Genomic DNA, 25,787 nt, shown 5'->3' on the forward strand with positions numbered 1-25,787 from the left:
TTATATATTTAAAATATTTTTTATTAACACCACACTTCAACGTTACTTCTTAAATGGAACATTTAATGTCCTTGCCTTACAATTTTTATTTAACAAATTTTCCACATGATACAAAACAAAAATAATAAAATTAAAAATAAATATGTGAAATAAAATTTTGTTGTATATTGGAAATATCAAAATATTTTAAATAAATTAATATACAGCTTAACAGAAACAAAATATAAAATAAGTATCACATATCTTGACTAATATTTGACTTTACATCCCTGATTTTCGAAATTCAAATAATCATCAAAAGGTAGAGGATGTGAACACAGAAACAATATAGTGCTCAATCATTTCCTATTTCCTTCATTTCTTGTTCTTTGGCAAATGCTAAAAATACCTGTTAAAAGTAAATAAAACATATGAAAAATGAAACGCTGATCATAGAGAAAGTACACCGTGTGTGTGTGCAGTGTGAAAATACAGGTATCCCTTGATTAATGCAATTGATTAATCCCTCGATATTACTGCATATATCAAAACCGTGTTAATCAAATATAATAATCGATGGTAAAAATTACAATTTGTCCATGATTGATTACTGTATTAATAATTCATTTTATATGGTACTATTTTAGGAAAGATAAAAAATGAATGCAAAGGAAATGTTTAATGAATACTTGTACCTACATTAGTTACTGCAATTTTTTATATCATATAAATACTACAATAACAAGCAAAATGACCTTGGCAAACAGGCATTCTTCAGTTAACATCTGGATCCATATCCATTACTTGCTGCTTAAGAGATTCTAAACTGCGATATATTCCATCCAGTTCTTCGATTGTTAGCTCCTTTGAAACCTTATCTTCACATTCCATTTGTTCTTTGTCTTCATATGCGCGTTGTTGTTGTTCAATTTCAAGAAGATCGTTGTCACTGAAATCTTTTGAATTTGTATCCAATAATTATTTAACATCTTCTGCATCAACACCATCAAAACCAAGGTCTTCACCAATTGCAACGATTTCTTCAACCACATTGTTCACTCACCGGATTTTGAAAACCACCTAAGTCATTAGCGCATCCTGGCAAAAGGTTTTTCCAAACAGCTCTCATGCAGCTAGAAGACACTTGTTCCCACGAGTCATGAATTGCATGTTTAATGTTAAAAGTTTTCCAAAATTCTTGGAGTGTAATCACATTTTCTCCCGTTGTTGTTTCTACTGCCTTTGAGAATGTCTTTTTAAGAAAATAGACTTTGAAAGTTGCAATGACGTCCATGGGTTGTAGCAATAACACATTTTCACATAAATCATTAAGAGAATTTCGATGAAATTCTTTTTTGAATGAAAAAATTTATGAAGAACGTAATTTGTAAATACAGCAGAACAATTGGAGCTTGTAATACGTCCACTCTTAATGCTTAATGGGAGGAATGACGTCATCATGCTCCTGACTTTCTTTCTCTCAGGCAGGAAACATTCCTTGAGGCTTGCATGTTTTTGCACGGTAAATTTAAAGGTGCATTAATTAAAAACTCTTGCCACATGTATAAAGGGATTGGCGCAATTAATTTCACTGCATTAATCAAATCCCACATTAAGCAAGGGATACCTGAACATATATTTAATGTAATAAATAAACGTGTGTATTCCAAATTATGTATGTATGCAGTATATCATTTTAATACATAATATGCACATTTTGAGAAATAATATATATTAATTATAACACTTCTAGAACAATTCATGTTTGGTTAAATTTATGTTACATATAAAATCTGTTCAATAAAATTTTTATGTATGAAATTTTATTGTAGTTAAGGGAGATAACATATAAATTTGTAACCTCATGCACCTGGAGGATTGTGCACAAATTTGATCTCTGAGTTCTGAGGCGATAAGCTGTGGAAAGGGCTGCAAAGAAGAGTTACAAAAAACAATACTGAGATTATGGAATGTATGTTACAAAGACAAGCTGAGAGTATGTGGACTTTAGACACTGGTAGAAAAGAGAAAGAGTAGTGATATTATCTTCAAACTGCAGTTTTTGATTCTATGAAGGTATCAACATAATATCAACTGTGTGTGTGACTGAGGGATGTCTGTCTCTCTCTCTCTCTCACACACACACAGCTTATTATAATACTATGCTTTACATACATTCATATTCCCTGCAGTCACTACAATCTCAGCAATGCATTCCAGTCATCACTCTCCCTGCAAATTCCATTTTCTCAACCTCTTTTAAAAACCAAGTGACACAATCTATGCACAGCAGTCCATAGGCCTAATCAAGCAAGGCCTTATACAATGGAATCATTATTACTATTATTATTACACTACACCTCCAAGGAGTACTAAGACTTATTAAGGGAGGGCACCTACTCTACATCTCTTTATCTCCATCATCATTTACACCAGCGCCATCTACTGTCTACCACCACCACTAGTATTTTCACAGACAATCACAAACATCCATGCCCATGGTGGGATTCGAACCCACAGCCCTTTGGCTGGAGAGCAGATACGCTAACCACTTGGTCAACAGGGCTTGCATAATCTCCTTACTTCTACAAGTCAATGCCCTTTGAGGGCATTGACTTATAGAAGTAAGAATTGTCATGATTGTCAGAATTTGTTGTGTTGTCCTCACAATTTTAGCAATGTGTCCTCTGAATTTCAAGTCCTCCACCATCAAGATTAGATCTCTTATTTCCTCCACTAATATATCCCCACTAACTGTATACTATACACCCTATCTTTGTTTTTCAAATTTTAAAACCTTACACTTTGTAACATTGACCTAGAAACCCCACTCCATTCACTCCATTTTCAAGTCCTTCTGTATGTGATCTACTCCTCATAGTTCTTGTCTCTGCATCACCTGCAAACAACTGAATATCGTGATTCAAACTTCCTCAATATCAATAACATACAAGTTGAACAGCAATAGTTTTAAAACATATCCTTTAGGCACACCACTAGTGAAAAATGGTTCAAGTCTATTTTTGAGTGTGGATGTGTTATGATGACACCCCTGTAAGACTGCTGATTTTTTTCTAATTTATTCAGTTTCTTAAATTAGCGGGTGTATTTTTTTTAGTTGGTGTATTAATTATTATTGTAGTTTTTAGAAGATTTATCATAATGCATTTAAAAATTAACTGTAGATATCTTGTTAATTTTAGATAATTTGAAAAAAAAAAAAAAAGCCACCAAAAACCCATTAGAACAAAGCAGCGTTGAAAGCTCAAGTTACCATATATGCAGGGGGTGAAACCTTTCTAGCTCAGGGGTCTTCAACCTTTCAGACAGTGTGGGCCGCATTAAAAATTTCAATGAAGCCTTTGGGCCACTAAGCTATACTGCAGTATTTAGAATTGTAAAATGCTTTACAGACTGTGCATTTGATACTTTACATAAAATCCTACAAAAATAAACAAACTCAGCTTTAAGAGCATAGGTAGGAGTTGGGTTCATGATAAATAAATACAATCAATACTTGAAAAAAGATAATTTAATGAAGAAAACATTCATTTTTTACAATGTCAATGGGCAACTTGGCAAAGTTTTTCTTTGACCAGCTTGTCGATGTTGGCATCAATATTGGAAGTTGCTATGCACAGAGTATTCTCGAGATGTTGGTCCGTAATCTGAGTTCTTGTCTTGGACTTCACATGCTTCATTCTGGAGAAGAACTGCTCACATAAGTATGTGCTTCCTAACAAAGCATGCTGGCAGAGATTAGGAAATGCGTCTGTAAGCAAGGGCACATTGAATAATTTTTCTCTCAAAGAAGAGTTGTTTTGGAGTTCAAGCAGCTCCATTTGTACTGAGCCTGGCATTTTGGCAGCAGTGACACTGAATGGTATTGAAAAGAAATCTAAAGAAGACTGCTGGTTACAAAAATCACTAAATCTCTCTTCGAACTCATTTCGCAACATGGCTAATTTTGTAGCGTATTCATCAAGAGACGAACAGTTGGACTGCGAGAAGCTGAAAATGAGTTAAATCTTTTTTTTGTGAGTTGTGCCCCCCAAAGTTTCAGCTTGGCCACAAAAGCTTTGATGTGATCAAACAGAGTGTGCACCAGTTGATCTTTGGATTGTAGCCGCATATTTAAGTCATTCATATGCAATGAGATGTCGGTCACAAAGGCAAAGTTTGTCATCCACTTTGGATCATTATATTCTGCAGTCGGCTTCCCTTGGTTTGCATGAACTGCTGTATTTTGCTCCTTAAGTCAAAGACTCTTTTAAGAACCTTCCCTCTGCTCAACCAATGCACATCACTATAATAAACACATTGCCGTGATCCTATTCGCATTCTTAGGTCAAAAACTATTGAAAATGATTCTTTCTTTAAAGGTTACATGGTGATCAGCATTCATATTTATGAATTTAGGGACACAAAACACGTGTCAAAAAGATTATTTTACTGATTAATAATAAAATAATAACTTTATGTTTCGACCCCTGTATTGAGGGCATCATCAGAAGATACGTGTATAAGAACCAAGCTACATGCTGTTGCACTCTATACAGGTAAATTACATCTATGTTGTTAACTAATCTTTTTTCTTAGCCTGCCCTCTAGTGATTAAAAAAAAAACTACAATAAACTCTGCTAAAGTCCTCACATACTAGGATTATTCTGAATTATACAGTTTATATTGTTATACTAGAGTTATCTTCTGGATTTGTACAGTACAGGTAGCTATCGAATGTTCAGGAAAATAAAATAAAAAACAAAAAAAAAAACACTTCACCAAGTCTTCTTGTATTGAGATTTTTCTTCGTGGTTGCTATGAAGGTTGCAGGTGGGTCCTCCGCATTCTTGGAATGGTTAGACCATCATTTCTATTCAGATTCGGATCATGTTTGAGCATTTCACATGCTTCCTTGAATTTCCGCTCGAACCAGGTTTTGGTGCAGTGTAGGGACTTTACCTTTCCAATCAATTCGGTGATATGTTTGGAGTGCGTGGTCAGAAAGGCCAGTTTTTCCAAAATGGAGGTATTTTATGTGTCGTTTGTGTTCATCCTTTCTGATTGGGATGGTTTGCCCTGTTCCCTCTATGTATGGTTTGTTACATGTGCAATCTATTTTGTAAACCCCTGGGTGGGCTAGGTGTGGCAGGGGATCCTTGGAAGAACTGAGTAGGTGTCTTAATTTTGTTGGGGGTTTAAAGATGGTTTTGATGTTGTATTTGTGTAGTGTTCTGTCTATTTTTTCAGAAATGCCTCTAACATATGGTATAGCAATAGCATTCTTGAAATCTTTTTTGTTATTAGTGGTATCTTTGTGGAGGAGCTTGTGAATGGTTTTTATACTGTATCCATTTTTTTATAAAGGTATGTTTGATGGTCTCATATTTGTGGTTAAGAGCTTGTTCGTTTGAACAAATGGTTTGAGCTCTGTGTTTTAGGGTGCTTATGACCCTTAATTTTTGTGTTGGGTGGTGATAAGAAGTTTTGTGTATGTACTGGCCTGTGTGTTTGTGTGTAGGTTTGCGGTAAACTGAGAAGGAGAGACAGCCTGAAGGAAGACGTGTGACAAGTGTGTCTAGGAACAGAAGAGAGTTGTTTTTTTCTTTCAATGGTGAATTGGATGCATTTGTGTTGTTTGTTCAAGTGGCTAAGGAATATATTTAGTGCTTCGCGACCATGGGGCCAAATGGCAAAAATATATTGTTGATGTATCTGAGCCAAATTTTGGACTTTAGGCACGCCGACTCTAGAGTTCGTTGCTCAAAGTCTTCCATATAAAAGTTCGCTATGGGGGGGGGGAGTGGTGAGCCCATGGCTGTACCCTCTTTTTGAAGGTAAAAATTGTTTTGCCACACGAAATGTCCAGAGCAGAGTACGTGGGCAAAGAGGGCTGTGATGTTGTGTGGAAATATGTTCTGTAAGAGTAAGATAGTATCATTGATTGGGACATTGGTGAAAAGGGAAGTTATGTCAAAGCTAACTAATAAATCTTGGTCGTCGAGTGTAATGTTTTTAATTTTGTTTATGAATTGTTGTGTATTTTTTATGTAGGAAGGGAAAAGACCAACCAATTCCTTGAGTGTGGGCGCTAATTTTTTGGCTAAGTAGTAATTCGGACTGTCAATTCCTTCTACAATTGGATGTAATGGCATGTCTGTTTTGTGTACTTTTGGCAAGCCATTTCTTCCGACCACATGTGTACTGATTTAAGTAGTTCAGTAGTTTTCTTTTTGTTGCATTGCATGGGGATGTAATTTACCATTTGCTAGGTGTTGTGGTCCAATACCAAATGGTTCATTTTTTCAATGTAGGTTGTCTGATTTAAAACAACAGTGGCATTCCCTTTATCTGCTTTTGTGATAATAATGTCACGGTTATTTTTTAGGGATTTAAGGGCTAGTTTTTCCGCTTTGTTTAGGTTGCTGCTTAATTTTTTTTGGTTGAATTTAGTAAACAGGCAGTTTCCATTCGTATTTTATCAAATAAATTGGCAGGGAGGGATCTTAAACCTCTCTCGATATGATATGTTATATCTAGTTTATTTACTGACCTCGGAGCAATGGTGTAATTTAAACCTCTCTCCAGTAGTGAGAGTTCACCTTGGGTGAGGTTGTAATCTGATTGGTTGATAACCAGACAGTGGTCTGATGGTGGTTGTTGGTGGCTCCTAACTATGTTTGTGGGTGATTGGCTGCTCCTTTTGTTATGGTGTCGTAATTGTCTTGTGATTTCCTGTAGTTTTAATGCTTGAAGCTTTGTTATTAATTGTTCTTTGTTTTTGAGTAATAGGCTTGGCCAAGTCGTCTGTGATCTTGTCTAGAATATTCCAAATTTCCGGAATAACGTAGCTAGATAGCTCAAATTTTAGTTGTAACACTTTGGCTTGGGTAGATGCTAAGTTCTTTCGTGCCTCATGGATCTGTTCTCTTAACAACGCTTTTTCTAGCCTAGCATAGATACGGAACACTTTAGCTGATGTAAATTTCTTCTTTAGTTTAATGCAGTTGGGTATTAAGTTGCTGTCTCTACATCGTTTCAAAAAGGTGAGTTGATTAATTAATATGGAATTACGTATCTTTAGCTTACCGTAGAGGCTGCACTGCTTATGCATCACATCTCCATGGATTATGATGACTCTTTCTTTTAAGGTTACACGGTGATCAGCATTCATATTTATGAATTTAGGGACACAAAACACGTGTTGAAAAGATTATTTTACTGATTAATAATAAAATAATAACTTTATGTTTCGACCCCTGTATTGAGGTCATCATCAGAAGAATACGTGTGTATAAGAACCAAGCCACATGCTGTTGCATCTATACAGGTAAATTACATCTATGTTGTTAACTAATCTTTTTTCTTAGCCTGCCCTCTAGTGATTAAAAAAAACTACAATAAACTCTGCTAAAGTCCTTACATACTAGGATTCTCCTGAATTATACAGTTTATATTGTTATACTACAGTTATCTTCTGGATTTTTACAGTACAGGTAGCTATTGAATGTTCAGGAAAATAAAAATAAAAAAAAAATAAAAAAACTTCGGGGTGCTTAAGGGTCAAAGCTGTATAACTGAGAGGAGACCTCCACATAGCCTTTAAAGGAATGCGGAGAACCGACCAGGGCTTCTGACCTAATGTCCAATCCTCACCTTCTCGTGGTGCACCCTGTTGGGTATCTACTTTGATACTGAACGAACGAGGATGGGCTGGCAATTTGGGATTTAGCCGACCAAATTGTATTCTTATTGGTTAAACCAAAATAAAAAATGATGGTACAACATGACAAAATTTCATGCCGGCTGGGGCGTCGCCCGGTTAAACAAGGCCCCCGTTGTTTTCGCCAGGGAACCAGGGCGAACAGCGAAAAGTCAGCTACTGGAACAAATCTGAAAACAAACCCCAACTCAACATCACCAGAGTTAAAGATCGGTACTATCAACGTAAGAAGCCTGAATGGCAAAGAAATGGAGCTAGCTGAGGAATTAGATAAGTACCAGATCGACATAATAGGGGTGACTGAAACAAAAAAGACCAAAACTGGTGAGATCTTTCTGAGCAATAAATACAAAATGTTATATTCAGGCAATGACAATCAAGGAAAAGAAGGAGTAGCCATAGTATTCAACACAAAATACGAGGCTAATCTTCTTGAATGGCAGTCAGTCTCAAGTAGAGTAATGTGGGCAAATATGAGAATGGGGAACTGGACAATGAGACTTATTTGTGCCTATGGTCCCACAGAAGGTTCTACTAAGGTAGAAGTGGAGGAATTTTTTAAGGCTTTAGAAAAAGCAACTGACACAATGAAAAAGGAAAAGTTGGTCCTTGTTGGGGATCTAAATAGTAGAGTAGGAAATGATTGTGAGACATACAAAAATATTTTGGGAAAATTTGGAGAAAAGAGCAAAGCTAATAATAATGGCAAATATCTGTTGGATTTCTGCTCAGGACATGGACTGGTTATTACTAACACCATGTTCCAACATAAAAATGTGCACAAATTCACATGGAGAGAAGAGGCTAGGAATAAGAAAAGTCTCATTGACTATGTTATTGTTGATAGTGATGTTTTCTCCCTGGTGCAGGACACCAGAGTGTACAGAGGATTTGAAATTGGAAGTGATCACTATTTAGTCTTGAGCAGGATAAAATTAAATATCATATTGAAAAGAATAACATGTAAGAAAGTTTTAAAGCGAATAAAAGTTGAGCAGCTCTCAGATATGAACTGTAGACTAAAATACAGAAATATTATTGAAAAGAAAATGAAAGAGTTTGAGAACAGGAATCAAACCTTGGCGATTCAGTGGCAAACTCTGAAGGAAACATTGATTGATTCTGCCAGAGAGGCATGTGGTGAGGTTGTGTGCAAGGATAAAAAAATCAGAACTCCCTGGTGGACACAGGAAGTTAAAGAGGCAGTGAAGGAAAAGAAGAAAGCATATCAAAAGTTCCTGGCAAATAAGTCAGCTTTTACTCTTACAGAATACAGAGACAAATGTAAGAAAGCTAAACAGTGTGTAAAACTAGCTAAACAAAAGTCATGGGAGGACTTTGGCAAGAATATAGAAAATAAATATCAAGAAGGTGGCAAAATATTCTGGAGGTTGTTGAAGAAGCTTAGGAATGGAGGAAAGAGTGCTGTAAAAGGAATTAGAGATGATAAAGGTGAAATGAAAACAGGAGAAAAAGATATCCTTGAAGTATGGAGTAATTACTTTGAAAAACTGCTAAATGAAACAAGCAGTGATGACAGCACAGTGATAAAAAACACTGACCAGGCATGCAGTCAGGAATACATATCCATACTTGAAGTAGAAAAAGCCATCATAGGCTTGAAATGTGGAAAGGCAGCAGGAGTAGATGATATTCGACCAGAAATGCTGAAGTATGGTGGTATAAGAGTCTTACAGTGGCTGCACTGCATAGTTCAGAAAGCCTGGACAGAGGGACGAATTCCCGATGATTGGAGTAAAGCTCTCATAGTACCCATATATAAAAAGGGAAATAAAACTGAATGTGAGAATTACAGAGGTATTTCCCTACTGAGTGTTCCTGGCAAGATCTATGCAAGTATACTTGAGAAACGGTTGAGAAGAATTGTGGAAGAAAAGCTTGGTGAAGAACAAGCTGGATTCAGGCCAAATAGAGGCTGTCAGGATCAGATCTTCACTTTACGACAAATAGTCGAGAAAGCATGGGAATATAACAAAGATCTGTATTTAAGTTTTGTTGATTTGGAAAAGGCATATGACAAGGTGCCAAGAGAGAAGCTATTCAATACGCTGCAGTTATATGGTGTCAATGGAGCACTATATCAAGCAATACTTAGTCTTTATTTGAGTTGTGAGTCAGCAGTTAGAATTGAAGGAAGTACAGGAAGATGGTTTAATGTTAAATCTGGTGTGAGACAAGGATGTACATTATCCCCTCTGTTATTCATTATCTATATGGATCACATTATGAAGGAATGTGGTATTAAACCTGATATCAAAATTGGAGATGTTAATGTCAGCTCTTTGCTTTATGTGGATGATGTTATACTTCTAAATAAATCCGCTACAAGTCTGCAAGATTCTCTGACTAAATTGAATAACTGTTGTAATAGATATGGTATGAAGGTCAGCAATAAAAAGACAAAGACAATGAAAATAGGCAGAATCATTGAAAATGTCAATTGTGTTGTGAATGGAGAACCTGTGGAACAAGTAAAACATTTCAGCTACTTAGGCACAATTTTTACTGAAGATGGTAAACTAAATATAGAAATAGACAACAGAATCAGCAAAGCTGGTATCGTGGGAAGTCAATTGAATAAATTCATATGGAATAAGAAAGAAATTAGTCGGAACACTAAATTAGCTGTATACAAGACTGTGTTCAAACCAATTTTAACTTATGGATCTGAGAGCTGGGTCAGAAGTAAAACACTTGACCAAAGACTAGAGACCGCAGATATGAGAGTCCTGAGAAAGATTAGAGGCGTGAACAGATGGCATCAATGGCAATATCATATTAAAAATGAGGATATTAGGAAAGAACTTGACATTGTCAGCATCCAGGAATGTGTTAGCAGAGCTAATCTCAGATGGTATGGTCACTTAAATAGAATGGGAGAGGAAAGATTAGCAAAACAAGTGTTCTCTGCCAGGTTGGCAGGAAAACGACCCAGAGGAAGACCAAGATATAGGTGGATTGATACGGTACAAAGTGCCTTAGACGATAGAAATATAAGATCTGATAATGTTGGAGTCTTGACAAGTAACAGACTGATTTGGAGGAAAATTGTAGATAGGAAGTTAGTAATGATGTAATTTTTTCATGTAGTACTGTCATATCCTGTACACCCCTTGAGGGTACATGGCAGGAATTTGATGATGATGATGATGATAAAAAAACTTCACCAAGTCTTCTTGTATTGATATTTTTCTTCGTGGTTGCTATGAAGGTTGCAGATGGGTCCTCCACATTCTTGGAATGGTTAGACCATCATTTCTATTCAGATTCGGATCATGTTTGAGCATTTCACATGCTTCCTTGAATTTCCGGTCGAACCAGGTTTTGGTGCGGTGTAGAGACTTTACCTTTCCAATCAATTCTGTGGTATGTTTGGAGTGCGTGGTCAGAAAGGCCAATTTTTCCAAAATGGAGGTATTTTATGTGTCGTTTGTGTTCATCCTTTCTGATTGGGATGGTTCGCCATGTTTCCCCTATGTATGGTATGTTACATGTGCAATCTATTTTGTAAACCCCTGGGTGGGCTAGGCGTGGCAGGGGATCCTTGGAAGAACTGAGTAGGTGTCTTAATTTTGTTGGGGGTATTGGAAATGATGATGATTCAATCCTCTTGCCCTAATAATGATGACGACAGTCACAATAACTTTTATGACATTCTCAAATCCAGTAGTTTTCATGCACAAATTTCCCTGGTGGATTAAACAGTGGTAACAGATGAAATCTTTTCCTTCTGGTTCCGGTTCTTTCTGTAGCAGCACAACAAACCCTTCGTTCTTTCCCACCATAGCAGGGGCACCATCAGTTACCACACCCTTGAGGTTGGTTAAGCTGAGGTTGAAACACTGGAGCATTTTCTTGGTGGCTTCAAGAATATCAGTGTCTTTCGTCATTCCCTTCATAGGTACGAGCACCAGCAATTTTTCTGTCACATTGAATTGTTGATCAATGCCATGAACAAAGATAGCCAGTTGTGCTGTATCCTTCACATCTGTGCTCTCATCTAAAGCAAGTGAATTGATCCACTTTTCATTAAAAACTGACAAGAATCACTTGATTTATGCTTTTTACTTGTAGACGCCATAGTGATAGAAGGTAAAAAAAAATGATCCAAAATGGCCGTGTAATGGTTATTATCCACTGAATATGTCTCACACTAACGAAAAAAGTCTGGCAATATAAAACTACAATAGGCTATGGCTGACACGACGAACCTGCATAAACTTATACACGAATATCACACTGTTCACGATTGACTGACTGACTGTGGATGAGATCCTCTTGTATTTATATGAAAATAATGAAGTATCGATAACCTTCGAGATCTATCTGGAAGGCACTAGACAGCACACTCGAATGAACTACTGCTTTAGCAATCTATCTGCGACATTAGTACTAGTACTTAAGTACCACTTGGCATTGGTAGATGGCTGAAGTGTCTATTTAATATTTATTTTTATAGGATTTTATGTAAAGTATCAAATACACAGCATTCCTTGTGAATCTGGAAAGCATCTTACAATTCTAAATATCACAGTATAGCTTAGTGGCCCACGGGCTTCATTGAAATTATTTTTTATTTAATCGCATTTTAATGTTAAGTAGTTATTTTTTCAAAATGGCCAGCGGGCCACAGCAAAGAGTTCCACAGGCCATGCGTTGAAGACCCCTGGTCTAGCTGAACAGAAGTGTTGCAGCACTGTTGTTGATATAAGTGATGATAACTTGACTTTTGAAAGATTAAATGATTAAAAAAAATTATTAAAAAATTGACCAGAGAATTAGAAAAAGTTGAGAAATGATTAAAGAAACTCAGAGATGATAAGAAAAATGAGCAGAATAAGAATAGGCAGGAAAGTGCTGAAGTACGTAAGTTAACAGTGAATAAAAATAACAATAAAATAAGTCAATTAGAGCATATGAAAAACAATGTAATATGGTATAGTGATTTGATCATAAAATTTACACCTACCAACTGTGTCACTACTTTGATGTGATGTGACAGACAAAGAGATGATAATGCTTGTTGGAGCTAATGATTTAAGCAGTAATAAATATAGTATGAGAAGGGGATATGAAGGGATTTGAAGAAGCCAGAAAGAAATGTGAGAGAGCGAAAATTGTTAGCTTATTACTGAGATAAAACACCACTGAATTAAGAAGGAGGGCAATGATAGGAAATGATTCAATGTGTAGAAGAAATGGATGCAAGTTTATGGATGTGTGAGGTGATTCTGATAGCACAAAAGATTTGTATAAGAGGGATGGCCTGCACTTGAATGGATTTGGCATCAGGAGTCAACAGAAATTATTTCTTGGGTTGAGACCTAATGCAGAATGTCAGAAAAATGATATAATCATGAAAGGAATGGCAGAAATATGTGTGTGTGTGTGTAAGTTCAGCCATGGTATGCAAATATGACAATGATATGAATATCATGTAGCATGGTTAAATCTGGTGAAAGGGTGGAAATGCATGTTTTTGGTTGAGAGTTTATATGTCTGGGGAATGAAAAAGAGATAGCTGCCCACCCAAGACAAGCAGACGTAAGTATACAAAAAAAAAAAAAAAAAAGCAAGGAGGTAACGTGTTGTATCTATACACTTGTGGAGGACAACAATCAGGAACAAAGGGATGGAGTTTGTTGCTTGGTGAATACATTTTGGCTTATGATTGCCAGCATTAGTGAAACATGGCTCTCATAGTTAGATGTAATAACTAGAATTAATTGTAAAGTGCATAGTACTTTTTTTTAGGAAGGACAGAAGATGTAGGAGGGGGGCGATACTACTAATGATATCAGATGATTTCTGACCAGTCAGGATACAAACTCATGAACGCAATAATAGTAATGTCCCATGTAGCAGCAAAGTTGAGACTGTCTGGTATGAAGATAAGACCAACAGGATGAAATATATGATAGTGTGTTGGTACAGACCTGATGATTGAACAGCTAGGAACAACAAAATTCATCACCAAATTACCCTAATGGCTACTAAGAGAGTAACCATTATGGGTGACTTAAATTATCCAAACATTGATGGATAGAAGAGAAATATCATGATAGAAATGAAGGAGAATTTATTCAGATGTTATTATTATTATTACTCGAAGACCCTATTGAAATCAAAGACTCATCGAGAAGAACCAATACAGCTAAATGATCTAAAGAAAATATTAGAAAAACTAAAAAATAGAGCTCCAGGAGAAGATGAAATAAATTCAGAACTATACAAATACAGCTCTAAGCCATTTCAATTATGATTGATTAAATTTCTAAACAGAATATGGGAAGAAAGAAACACTCCACAAGAATGGAAGACAGCAATAGTCATAAACATATTCAAAAAAGGAAACAAAGGATTGTGGAAACTACAGAGGAATATCCTTATAATTAAAAGTAAATTAACACCATGGGCTGAGGAAATTATTGGAGAAGAACAATGCGGCTTTAGGAAAGCATGATCCTGCACAGATCCCACATTTACACTCAAACAAATTATAGAAAAAAGAATAGAATTTAACCTGCCAACATATATGATCTTCCTAGATTATGAGAAAGCATATGATCAAATCAATAGAACAAAATTAATCAATATACTGTACGAATTGAAAGCTCCACCACAAAAGCAATAGCAAATACAATGGAAGAAAGCTATATATTAAAATTAAAAATAATAATGAAAACAACCAAAAAAATTAAAACCAATAGAAGTCTCATCCAAGGAAGTGGATTATCACCAATGCTCTTCAATATATATATAGCAAAAATTTCAAGAGAATGGGAGAAAAACAAAATCATAGGAATTAAAATAGGAAATAAAGAATTAACCAGCCTTTTGTATTCTGATGATGAAGTTATTTTTGCTGAAAATGAAGACCAATTACAGAAAAATCTACACGTATTGAACGAAACAATAGAACAGTATGACATGAAAATCTCAATAAATAAAAGGAAATCAATAGCATTTCAAGGTAAAGAAATTAAAAGATGCAAACTAGTCATCCACAACAAAGTAATAGAACAAGTGAACAAATTTAAATATCTAGGAAATTACATAAGCTCCAATGGAGAAATCAATTGTATATAAAAAGCAAAAATTCCAAGCAGTCATTGGAACTTTGAATAGACACTTCAGTAAACAGATGTCTAGAACAACCCAAATAAAACTATATAAAATAATAGCCAAACCAATTCTGAAATATGGCGGTGAAACATTGACTTAAGGAGAACGAGATAAAAGACAAGTGGAAGTCGCAGAAATGAAGTTCCTAAGACCGCTCACAGGCTATAAAAGAATAGATAAGATAAGAAATAAGAAAACAGTTATCGATAATTAATATAACAGAAGACATCACAAACTATAGAAAGAATGAATGAGGACAGATGGCCAAATACTGCTTGGAAATATAAACCAAAGGAACACCGATCAAGAGGAAGACCCAGGAGGAGATGGGCAGAAGACATTTTAAACCCTTGAAATTGTTACAGGCAAACAATTACCTAATACAAGAAGCCAAGAAGAAAAAGAAGATTACCCCAAGACCTCCATTGGAATCAAAGAATCATCGAGGAGGTCTTTTTATCATACACACAGCTCATCATACTGCACCTTAAACACACTCAAATTCTCTGCAGACACCACACTCTCAGGCAAAGCATTCCAATCATTCACAACTCTGCATGCAAAAAACCTGCTTCTCACTTCCCTGTTTACATCCTCTTTATACAGCATCCAGGTTCTCTGTTGATCTCCCACTGTTTTCTGTAGAACCTCTCCAACATTGATCCTATAACAACCCCTTACCAACTTGCAGGTCTATCAAATATCCCCTCTTCCTCCTATCCACTAGACTCTGTAAATTACATCTTCTGAATCTGAGGTCAGAAATTACCATAGTCAGTTGCTTCTGGACCTTTTCCAACATCTCTTCATCCTTCTGAAAACCAGGTGACCCAATCCATCTACAGTAGTCTACGCATGGCCTAATCAAAGCCTTATATAATGGAACAAGAATCTCCCTACTTCTACAAGTCAGTGTTCTCCGCATCATTCCCAGAAGTCTTTGTGTTGTTCTCACAATTTTGGCAATGTGTCCTCTAAATTACAGATCCTTATCCACTATGCCCTAAGATCTCTTATTTCCTCCACCTCCAGCAAAATATCCCCACCAAGAATAAATTCTACATCCCATCTTTGTTTCCCTTTAAAACCTTACATTTTGCAACATTGAACTCACATTCCCATTCCTGTGCCAATTCACTCAATTTATTCAAGTTTTCTTGTAAGGCCACAACATCTCTGCTGTTCATAGTTCATCCCAACTTTGCATCATCTGCAAACAATTGAATATCTTCATTCAAATCTTTGCCAATATTAATTAACATCAAGTTAAACAGTAATGGCCCTAAAACAGATCCCTGAGGTACACCACTAGTGACTTTCCTCTTCCTGGATATTGCTCCCCCATACACAACTTGCTGATACTTATCAGATAGCCAGTCTCTGATCCAATGCACTAATCTAACATTCAACCCCATCTGCTCTATTTTGACTATCAACTTATTATGCGGTAATCTATCAAAGCCCTTTGCGAAATCGAAGTATATTACTCTGTATCCTTCTCCTCTGTCCAAGGAAGCAGTCACCTTATTGTAACAAGTAGGTAGTTCACTAAAATATGACCTCCCTTTAGCAAACCATGCTATCCTTCAAAGATAATACCATTGTTGTCAACCCAATTCTGGATTTTAGTTCTCACAAGCTTCTCCAACAACTTAACCAACATCTGACACACAGATAGGCCTATAACTGGATGTTTGAGTTCTTGACTCAGTGCAAGACTCATTAAAAAAATATGTCAAGGCAGATGTCAACTCCCTGGCACATTCCTTTAGAATACGTGATGATATATTATTAAGTCCCACAGCCTTATTAACGTCAACTTTGCTCAGCTCCCCATACACCCCTGGTTCACTTACAGTCTCTCTTCCCAATCATCAATTGCTTTCAATCTCTCCATGAAGTCACATTCAAAAGAATGAAGGACCCTTATGAACTGCTCATTAAAGTATCTCTACTATATTTTCTGCAACAGTTGTCCTTATATCATTTTCTCCAATCAGTGTCATCCTTCCATAATCATTGTTTTTTTTTTTTTTTTTTGCTGGCTACATATCGAAAGAACTCCCTAGGATTCTTTTTGGCTTCATTAGCTAACTGCTACTCATACCTCACTTGTGCTACCCTTATCAACCAAGTCACCCACCTTGCCTAGTCTTTGTAATCCTCATGGAATTGTTTATTGCTAGTTCTCTTATGCTGCCTCCATAATGCCTTTTTTCTCTGTATCACATACTTAATTTCTTCATTCATCCATTCACACCTACCTCATTTAGTTTACTACACCTGCAAGCTGTCTCCTGAGCTATTCATAATCAACACACTTGTAGTTCCACATATACCCTTTCCTCACAGAGGTCCTCAGACTGCTGGCAACCACCCTGGTAATCACTTCATGGTCACTCTTACCAATTGGAGGACGATTGGACATACATACATACATCTTCAAGGCCCACTCTTCTTAATTGGATTGTGGGGGCAAAAGCTGCAAGAGGAACTTCCAATGGTCACGATCCTCTGCCACCAAGCTCAGGTGCTCTGGTGGGATTCCCAAACGTGTCCACCCAAGGTTTTGGATATAATCTATCCAGCGAGTCCTTGGCCTTCCACGTGGCCTCCCACCTTCTGGCTTGGCAAAGAGGGCCTGCTGAGGGAGCCTCTCTTGTGGCATTCTGACCAGGTGCCTGTACCAGCGTAACTGTGATCTCTCAACATGGAGAAGCAGCGGTTGAGTATTGAGGGTTTCCTGAATTGCAGAGTTTCTGACTCTGTCGAGTTTTGTCAGCCCTGCAACCCCTCGAAGGAACCTCATTTCAGCCGCTTGGATTCATGTCTGCATTCTTTCGGTCATTACACAACTCTCATGACCATAGGTGAGGATGGGGACATAGACTGTATTGAAGACAGCCAGCTTTGCCTTCTGGCTTAACTCCCGCTTCAATACTACCGAACGGCCAAGCTCCCGCAATATTGAGCTCGCTAAGCCAATTCGAGTATCTAGCTCTACGTCCCATTTTCCATCATTCATGAATATGGACCCAAGGTATTTAAACATCTCCACTTGTCTCATTGGGACTCCACTTACATTTAGAGTGCACTGGGATGGTTGTCTTGAGATCACAAATGTTTCAGTTTTGGCCACACTGATCTTCATTCCGGCGTCTGCACAAACAGCTACAAACCTATCCAGGGTCTGCTGGAGGTCATCTGTGGAAGAGCTAAGCAGAACTAGGTCATCTGCAAAAAGCAGACGTCCAATGCTACATTTTCCAATTCTGACACACTCACTGCCTTGGCTGTGTCTATTAATCCAGTCCATAAATATTATGAAAAGGAGGGGTGACAAAACACACCCTTGGCGGAGGCCAACGGAGACTGTGAAAGGTTCAGACTTTGTGCTGTTTACCCTGACACAAAACTCTGGGCATTCATACAGGGACTTGATGGCAGCTAATAGTTGACCATCCACTCCATACTCCTGTACTACTTGCCAAAGCTTATCCCGAGGAACCCGGTCATATGCCTTCTCCAAGTCCACAAAACATGTGTAGACATTCTTGGCATATTCCCAAGATTTCTCAAAGACTTGCCTTAAAGTGCAGATTTGGTCAGTTGTGCTTCTACCAGGACGAAAGCCACATTGTTCTTCCTGGAACTTTCACTCAACTATGCTATGTACATCTGATTGGACTGGACATCTCATTTATAATTACATCCTCTGATGAAATGATCAAATCCAATACCTGCAATCCTCGTGTACCCTCTGTTACATACTGTCTGAGGTAGTTGTCCCTCAAAAACTCAAGAAACTCATTTTCTTTACTTCCAGTTGCTATCTCGTCATCCCAGTTTATATTGCCATAATTAAAATCACCCATGATGATCACCCTTTTCTTATTTGCTTGGCTAATTTGATTATATATTTCATAGTCACTACCATCCACATTACCAGGTCTATAACAACATCCAACTATGTAATTCATTCTGTTCACCCTCTATCTCACACCATACTGCCTCAAAACCACTGGCACTATTTCCCTCTTGCATCTCTATTTTGTATGGACATAACTCTTTCTCTATCATCGATAGCACTCCACCCTACTTTCTCAAGCACCACCTGAAAGAAGGAACGTGAGATCAAAGAGTGTTAGATTTGATTATAGCATCAGAAGGGGCTCAAGTAATAATGTGCCTGTTTTGTTCCCAGTTGGTGACTGATTATGCTGTACTTAAGAAGTAGCTAAGTATGAGGGGGGGGGGACTTATAATTTCTGATAAATACTTAAAAAAAATTATATTAAAGCAGTGATATCACCACAAGAAAGAAGAAAGAACATACTAGTAGTAGAGTTATGATGGTAACTTATTTTCTTATATCTTTGTATTATTATTATTATACATTATTATTGATTATACATTTCATAGTCACTACCATCCACATTACCAGGTCTATATCAACATCTAACAATGTAATTCATTCTGTAATTAATTACAGAATGAATTAAATCCAAGAATTAAATCAAACCAGAATAAAAAAATCTTCAGTGGCAGCAGTAGTAGTAATACAGAAAATGGTTTCAGGCTGTTTTAATGTGAGACAGAGCTTAATAGGATAAAATACACATTTGTGTCCTACTACAAATTAGGATCATTTGACGAGGACTGTGACTGCATATATAGATAAATCTTACTCTTACAGCTATTGGGATATAGACTGGAGGGAGGAGAAAGCATGCAAGATGAAGGGAAATTAATTAACGTCAACTATCTTACACAAGAACCTCCATGGCTCAATCAGTTTCATCAAGCCTCTTTGGATAAAAACTGGAGTTCAAATTCCATCTAGGATGTGAAGAACTTTTATTGGGTATTTTTAACTGGAGATGAGATAGCCAGTCTCAAATCAAGGTGGTAAGGTTTTCTGCAACCTCAAGTTTTTCATTCTACAACTAGGAAAACCAAAGCAGCCAAGAGAACAGTCAGTTTCAACAAAGCTCTTTGGGGAAAAACTTGGATTCAAATTCCATCTAGGATGTGATGTGGAGAATCTTTATCAGGGATTTTCAACTGAAGATGAGTTAGCCAGTCTCAAACCAAGGTGGCAAGGTTTTTCTTCCTGCAAACTCAGGTTTCATTCCACAACCAGACAAACCAGCCAGGAGAACACTATTCTCTCTCTCTCTCTCTCTCTCTCTCTCTCTCTCACACACACACACACACACGTATTTAGGTATAAGATAAAGCACCTTATCCTAAAATTAGAGTTCCAAAAGCCAGTCTGGGCTGGTTTGTGGACCTTAAAGGCCTGTAAGTACTGTAGATTATATTACTACCTTAAAATGAGAAGGAGGAGGAATCATTACATGATTACATGCAAAATCATTATATGATGTAAGGAACTCACAGTACAAGAATACTGGATATTGGTAATAGCATTTGAGAATCTGTCTGTAAATCTATACATCAGATGACTATTATGTCTTCAACTAGTTAGGGTGACCATGCAGCTTTGAATTATGAAATCAACTTCATGTAGTGACATGCCAAGAGAAAATGCATGGTTCAAGATAAACAATGCATGAAAGGTATTCAAAGAATGTCTGTAGGAAGATCTGACTACATTCCCAGAGTTGAGCAAAATATTACATGGGAATTAAATAGATGAATACCACTTCAAAGCAATAGTTACATAAAAAGAGAATGTTGTGAATTCGATATTACGAGTGAGGTTTAGGAGCTCTATAAAAGGCAGATAGGAAGGTGATGACCATGGTGAGGAAAGCAAAACAGGATTATGAAAATAAATGAAAGATACGAAGAAATTATATACAGTGGTATCTCGCTAATCCAAACTAATAAAAACCGTCCTCGTTCAGATTAGCGAATTTTCCCCCAAGAGACAATAATAACTAGCATTTAAGACAAAAATAATAAGATTCTAATGGTACATCAAATTTAATTCTGTAAATATATGAAGTAACTGATAGAAAAAAAGCTACTGTACTGTAATGTAAAAATACGGTACACAAGTTTATTTTAGTAAAAAAATTTAGTTTTGTATGTACCTGTTTTGTTAAGGATTCTGATTTAATAAAATTGCATAGTTCATTACATAACTTGATTTGCGTAAAAAATATCACTTTCTTGTACACATCACAAAAAAAAGTTTCACAAAATAACACACAAAAAATTTTTTTTTTATTTCTTTGTAAAAAAGTCATTGATTTTCTTTTGCTTCTTGGAAGCTAAACTTTTTACAAATGCTTCTTCTTGGAGCTGCATTAGCAACAAAATTTTGTGGAATGGCGTGTCATTCTGCTTAGCCCATTCTATACACAAATTAAAACTGTCAACTTCTTTATCGTCATCATCATCTTCTAATTCATTCTGTAGCGTCATATTTATAATTTCTGCATCTGATTTGATTTCAAATTCGGTGATTCATGCCGACAATACAGTACGTACTGTACAGTATAAAAAAGTAAACATGAACACATACAATAAATCAAAATAGGCCTACAATATAACCGTACAATCGAAAGTATGAAAAAATACTGTACTGTAATAATAATAGTTAAAATAATAATTATTAAATAAAAATAATAGTGCATAAAATAATAATACATAATAAATATTTTTTTTTCTTTCAAACCGCAGTTCGGATTACTGGAGCGGACTAAAGAGGTTCGGATTAGCGAGATACCTTTTTTACTTGCTTTTTTACTGTACTTGGTTTAATCCTTTATCCAAGTGTAAGTAAACAAGTTTGTGCCCGAACTATTTTCAGGAATTGGACCAACTCGCAATGCAATGCAATGCAAAGCACATATCCTTATGGTCATGTATAATGCTGTGCATTATGAGGTCACTACCCAGACTGGTTTTGACCTTTATTGAGGTCTCATCATTGGAAGCTAGACCCAGAGGTGATACTAAGGTTGAAGTAATACAGGAGTCATATTTTCATATACAAGTAGCCAAAACATGTCACACCTTATTATTAAAATACTCTGGATTAGAGATAGTTGTTGGAAGTTTTTCCACTTGGTTATACTATAAATTAAAGATACCAAGAAATTATATACTCAGTTTAATCCTTTATCCAAGTGTAAGCAAACAAGTTTGCACCTGAACTATTTTCAGGACTGGGGCAACTCATAAAAAGAAGCTAATGACTTCACATCACTTGCCTTAGTATCCCATGATGCAAAGCACATATCCTTATGGACATGAAAAGAAAAAAGAGATTTTGCGAATGTGAATGGTAAGAAAAGGTCAGATGTAAAAAACAGCTCAGTAATAAGCACTCACTCAAGTAAGGTAAAGTGAATTTGGGTGTGCTTATTACACTATCCGATCAAGAGTATCTAGACATCTACTCAAAACTGTAATCAGACTTCCCTGTGACACACTTTCCAGTAGTGGACATTAACATGGGGCAGGTCCATCTTTTGCTGCTATGACAGCTCTAACTCTGCCGGGGAGACTTTCTACCAGGTGTCAGAATGTCTCTAGAGGAATGGCAGCCCATTCTTCCTGAAGAGCTGTAGCCAGAGCAGTTCATGATGTGGGTCATTGGGAGTCTGGAAGTCGGCATTCTAATTCATCCCAAAGTTGTTCTATGGGATTCAGGTCAGAGCTCTGGGCCAGCCAGTCCATTTCCGGAACATTATTGTCCACAAACATGTACTATATGTATGTACTATAACAAGGTGACAAATACCTTGGACAGAGGACATGCATATATACAGTATTGTACTTGGATTTTGCAAAGGCTTTTTGATAGACTGCCACATGACAAGCTCTTTATATAAATTGAAACAGATGGGATTGGATAACAGACTTCTGTGTTGGATCAGTGACTGGCTGTCAGATAGGTATCAGAAAGTTCTATATGGGGGTGCAGTATCTCAAAAGAGAAAGGTCACCAGTGATGTGCTGCAGGGGTCAGTTTTGGGGCCATTGTTGTTCAATTTGTATGTTAATGATATTGGGTCAGGTTTAACTAGTGAAACTAGCTATTTGGGAATGATGCAAAACTGGGGAGAGCAATGCACAGTCAGGCTGATGTTAATGCCTTACAAGAGAACTTGAATAGATTGCATGAATGGGAAGGTAAGTGGAACTATCAGTTCAATGTTGCCAAGTGTAAGGTTTTGAGATTTAGTAAGCAATGATGGGATGCAAAGTATACACTTGGTGGCAAAATTTTAACAGAAGTAAAGGAGATGAGATATCTAGGAGTGATGGTGGACAAGGACCTGAAATTCAGGGGCCGCATTGCACAAGTTGTGAAGACATCACATCGAATAATGGTGCAGAGAGCCCTGACATGCAGAAACAGAGAGGTTATGATTCCATTGTATAAGGCCTCATATGAATTATTGTGCACAGATTTGGTTACCAGGTTTTCATAGAAAGGGTACAGAGAAGATTCACAAAGATAGTCAGTGGTCTCTGGAATGTGGAGTACGAGGACAGATTGAGAGAATGCAAGTTGTAGAGCCTCATAAATAGGAGGAAGGGGGGGGGGGATATGATCGAGACATATAAGCTAGTCAAGGATTGTTATCGGATTGACATGGAAGAGATTTTTCATAGAATGGGAGAGGGGAGTAGAACAAGAGGCCATCACTGGAAACTGTATGGGGGGGGGTGAACAGAGGAGTGAGAAGCAGATTCTTTGCACGGAGGGTGATTGGTGAGTGGAATGCATTGCCTGAGTGTGTTGTGGATGTGTGGACACATTGAATCAGTTTAAGATGCGGTTGAATGAGCATTGTATGCAATAGTGAGTACCTCCCACGATGAGTCTCTGACTCCATGGAGGTCAAATGTTAATATTAATAATAATAATAATAATAATAATCTTAAAACTAAGATAAAAATTATCATGTTGAATTAGGACATCATTGTTACTGTAAGAAAACGATCTATATGAAAGAATGTTTCTTGGATGTTATTTTAAATAGAATACAGCTTTGATGTAGTTTTTAATTAAGTAATTAATTTAATTATTTTTATTTGTGTTTGTATTTTTTTTATTATTGTTTTTAATATTCTATTTTTACTATAGGTCATGCCAGTAGAATAACCATTGATAAAATCATTGTCTCTTTAGCATACTGTGTGAAATGTAATTCAGCTTGTCTCTGTGTATGTGTATACTCCAGATGATGACCTTAATATGAAGGTCAAAATGTCGGGAAATTAAAATAGTTATTTATAAGACGGTTGTAGAGTCCATAATTTGTCTAAAATGACAACTATAATTTAACAATGCCAAGGAATTATATTCTTGATTTAATCCTTTATCCAAGTGCAATCAAACAAAGGTTACACACGAAGTAACTTCATGACTAAGCAACTCATATATAGCGGCTAAACTTCACATTGCTTGCCTTAGTATCCAATAATGCAAAGCACATAACGTTACAGATATATATAATACTATGCATTATGGGAAGGATCATATTATGGGATACTAAATCAAGTGATGTGAAGTCATTAGCCTCTATACATGAGTTGCCCAGTTGTAAAGTTACTTCTCACACAAACTTTGTTTGCTTACACTTGGATAAAAGATTAACCAAGAATATAATTTCTTGGCATCTTTAATTTATAGTATAATCAAGTAGAAAAACTTTCAACAAATAAAATACAACTAGTATACCAATTCTACCAGCCAGGCACAGGGTGCTTAAGGGTCAAAGCTGTATAACTGAGAGGAGACCTCCACATAGCCTTTAAAGGAATGCAGAGAACCAACAAGGGCTTCTGACCTAATGTCCAATCCTCACCTTCTCATGGTGCACCCTGTTGGGTATCTACTTGGATACTGAACGAACGAGGATGGGCTGGAAAGTTGGGATTTAGCCTACCAAATTGTATTCTTATTGGTTAAACCAAAATAAAAAATGATGGTACAACATGACAAAAATTTCATGCCGGCTGGGGCGTCGCCCAGTTAAACAAGGCCCCTGTTGTTTTCGCCAAGGAACCAGGGCGAACAGCGAAAAGTCAGCTACTGGAACAAATCTGAAAACAAACCCCAACTCAACATCACCAGAGTTAAAGATCGGTACTATCAACGTCAGAAGCCTGAATGGCAAAGAAATGGAGCTAGCTGAGGAATTAGATAAGTACCAGATCGACATAATAGGGGTCTGAAACAAAAAAAGACCAAAACTGGTGAGATCTTTCTGAGCAATAAATACAAAATGTTATATTCAGGCAATGACAATCAAGGAAAAGAAGGAGTAGCCATAGTATTCAACACAAAATACGAGGCTAATCTTCTTGAATGGCAGTCAGTCTCAAGTAGAGTAATGTGGGCAAATATGAGAATGGAGAACTGGACAACGAGACTTATTTGTGCCTTTGGTCCCACAGAAGGTTCTACTAAGGTAGAAGTGGAGGAATTTTTTGAGGCTTTAAAAAAAGCAACTGACACAATGAAAAAGGAAAAGTTGGTTGTGAGATGATTGTGAGACATACAAAAATATTTTGGGAAAATATGGAGAAAAGAGCAAAGCTAATAATAATGGCAAATATCTGTTGGATTTCTGCTCAGGACATGGACTGGTTATTACTAACACCACGTTCCAACATAAAAATGTGCACAAATTCACAGGCTAGGAATAAGAAAAGTCTTATAGAAAAAGCCATTAAAGGCTTGAAATGTGGAAAGGCAGCAGGTGTAGATGATATTCAACCAGAAATGCTGAAATATGGGGTATAAGAGTCTTACAGTGGCTGCACTGCATAGTTCAGAAATCCTGGACAGAGGGACGAATTCCCATGTTGATAGTGATGTTTTCTCCATGGTGCAGGACACCAGAGTGTAGAGAGGATTTGAAATTGGAAGATGATCACTATTTAGTCTTGAGCAGATAAAATTGAATTTCATATTGAAAAGAATAACATGTAAGAAAGTTTTAA

General features: G+C 36.7%; 1 protein-coding gene across 1 annotated transcript in view; it reads right to left on the reverse strand.

Moving 5' to 3' along the window:
* Positions 1-270: 270 nt before the first annotated feature.
* Positions 271-25,787, reverse strand: part of LOC150092928 (cholesterol transporter ABCA5-like) — a 640,434-nt gene continuing 614,917 nt past the window's right edge. Inside the window, exon 26 of the mRNA XM_090414108.1 lies at positions 271-388. Within this exon, the coding sequence (XP_090270234.1) occupies positions 335-388 (54 nt within the window). The 3' untranslated portion in view covers positions 271-334. The remainder of the gene's footprint in view (positions 389-25,787) is intronic.

This window comes from Typopeltis vanoorti, chromosome 24 (assembly GCF_054136105.1).
Source record: "Typopeltis vanoorti isolate ZY-2024b chromosome 24, IOZ_Tvanoo_1.0, whole genome shotgun sequence".
NCBI lineage: Eukaryota > Metazoa > Arthropoda > Arachnida > Uropygi > Thelyphonidae > Typopeltis > Typopeltis vanoorti.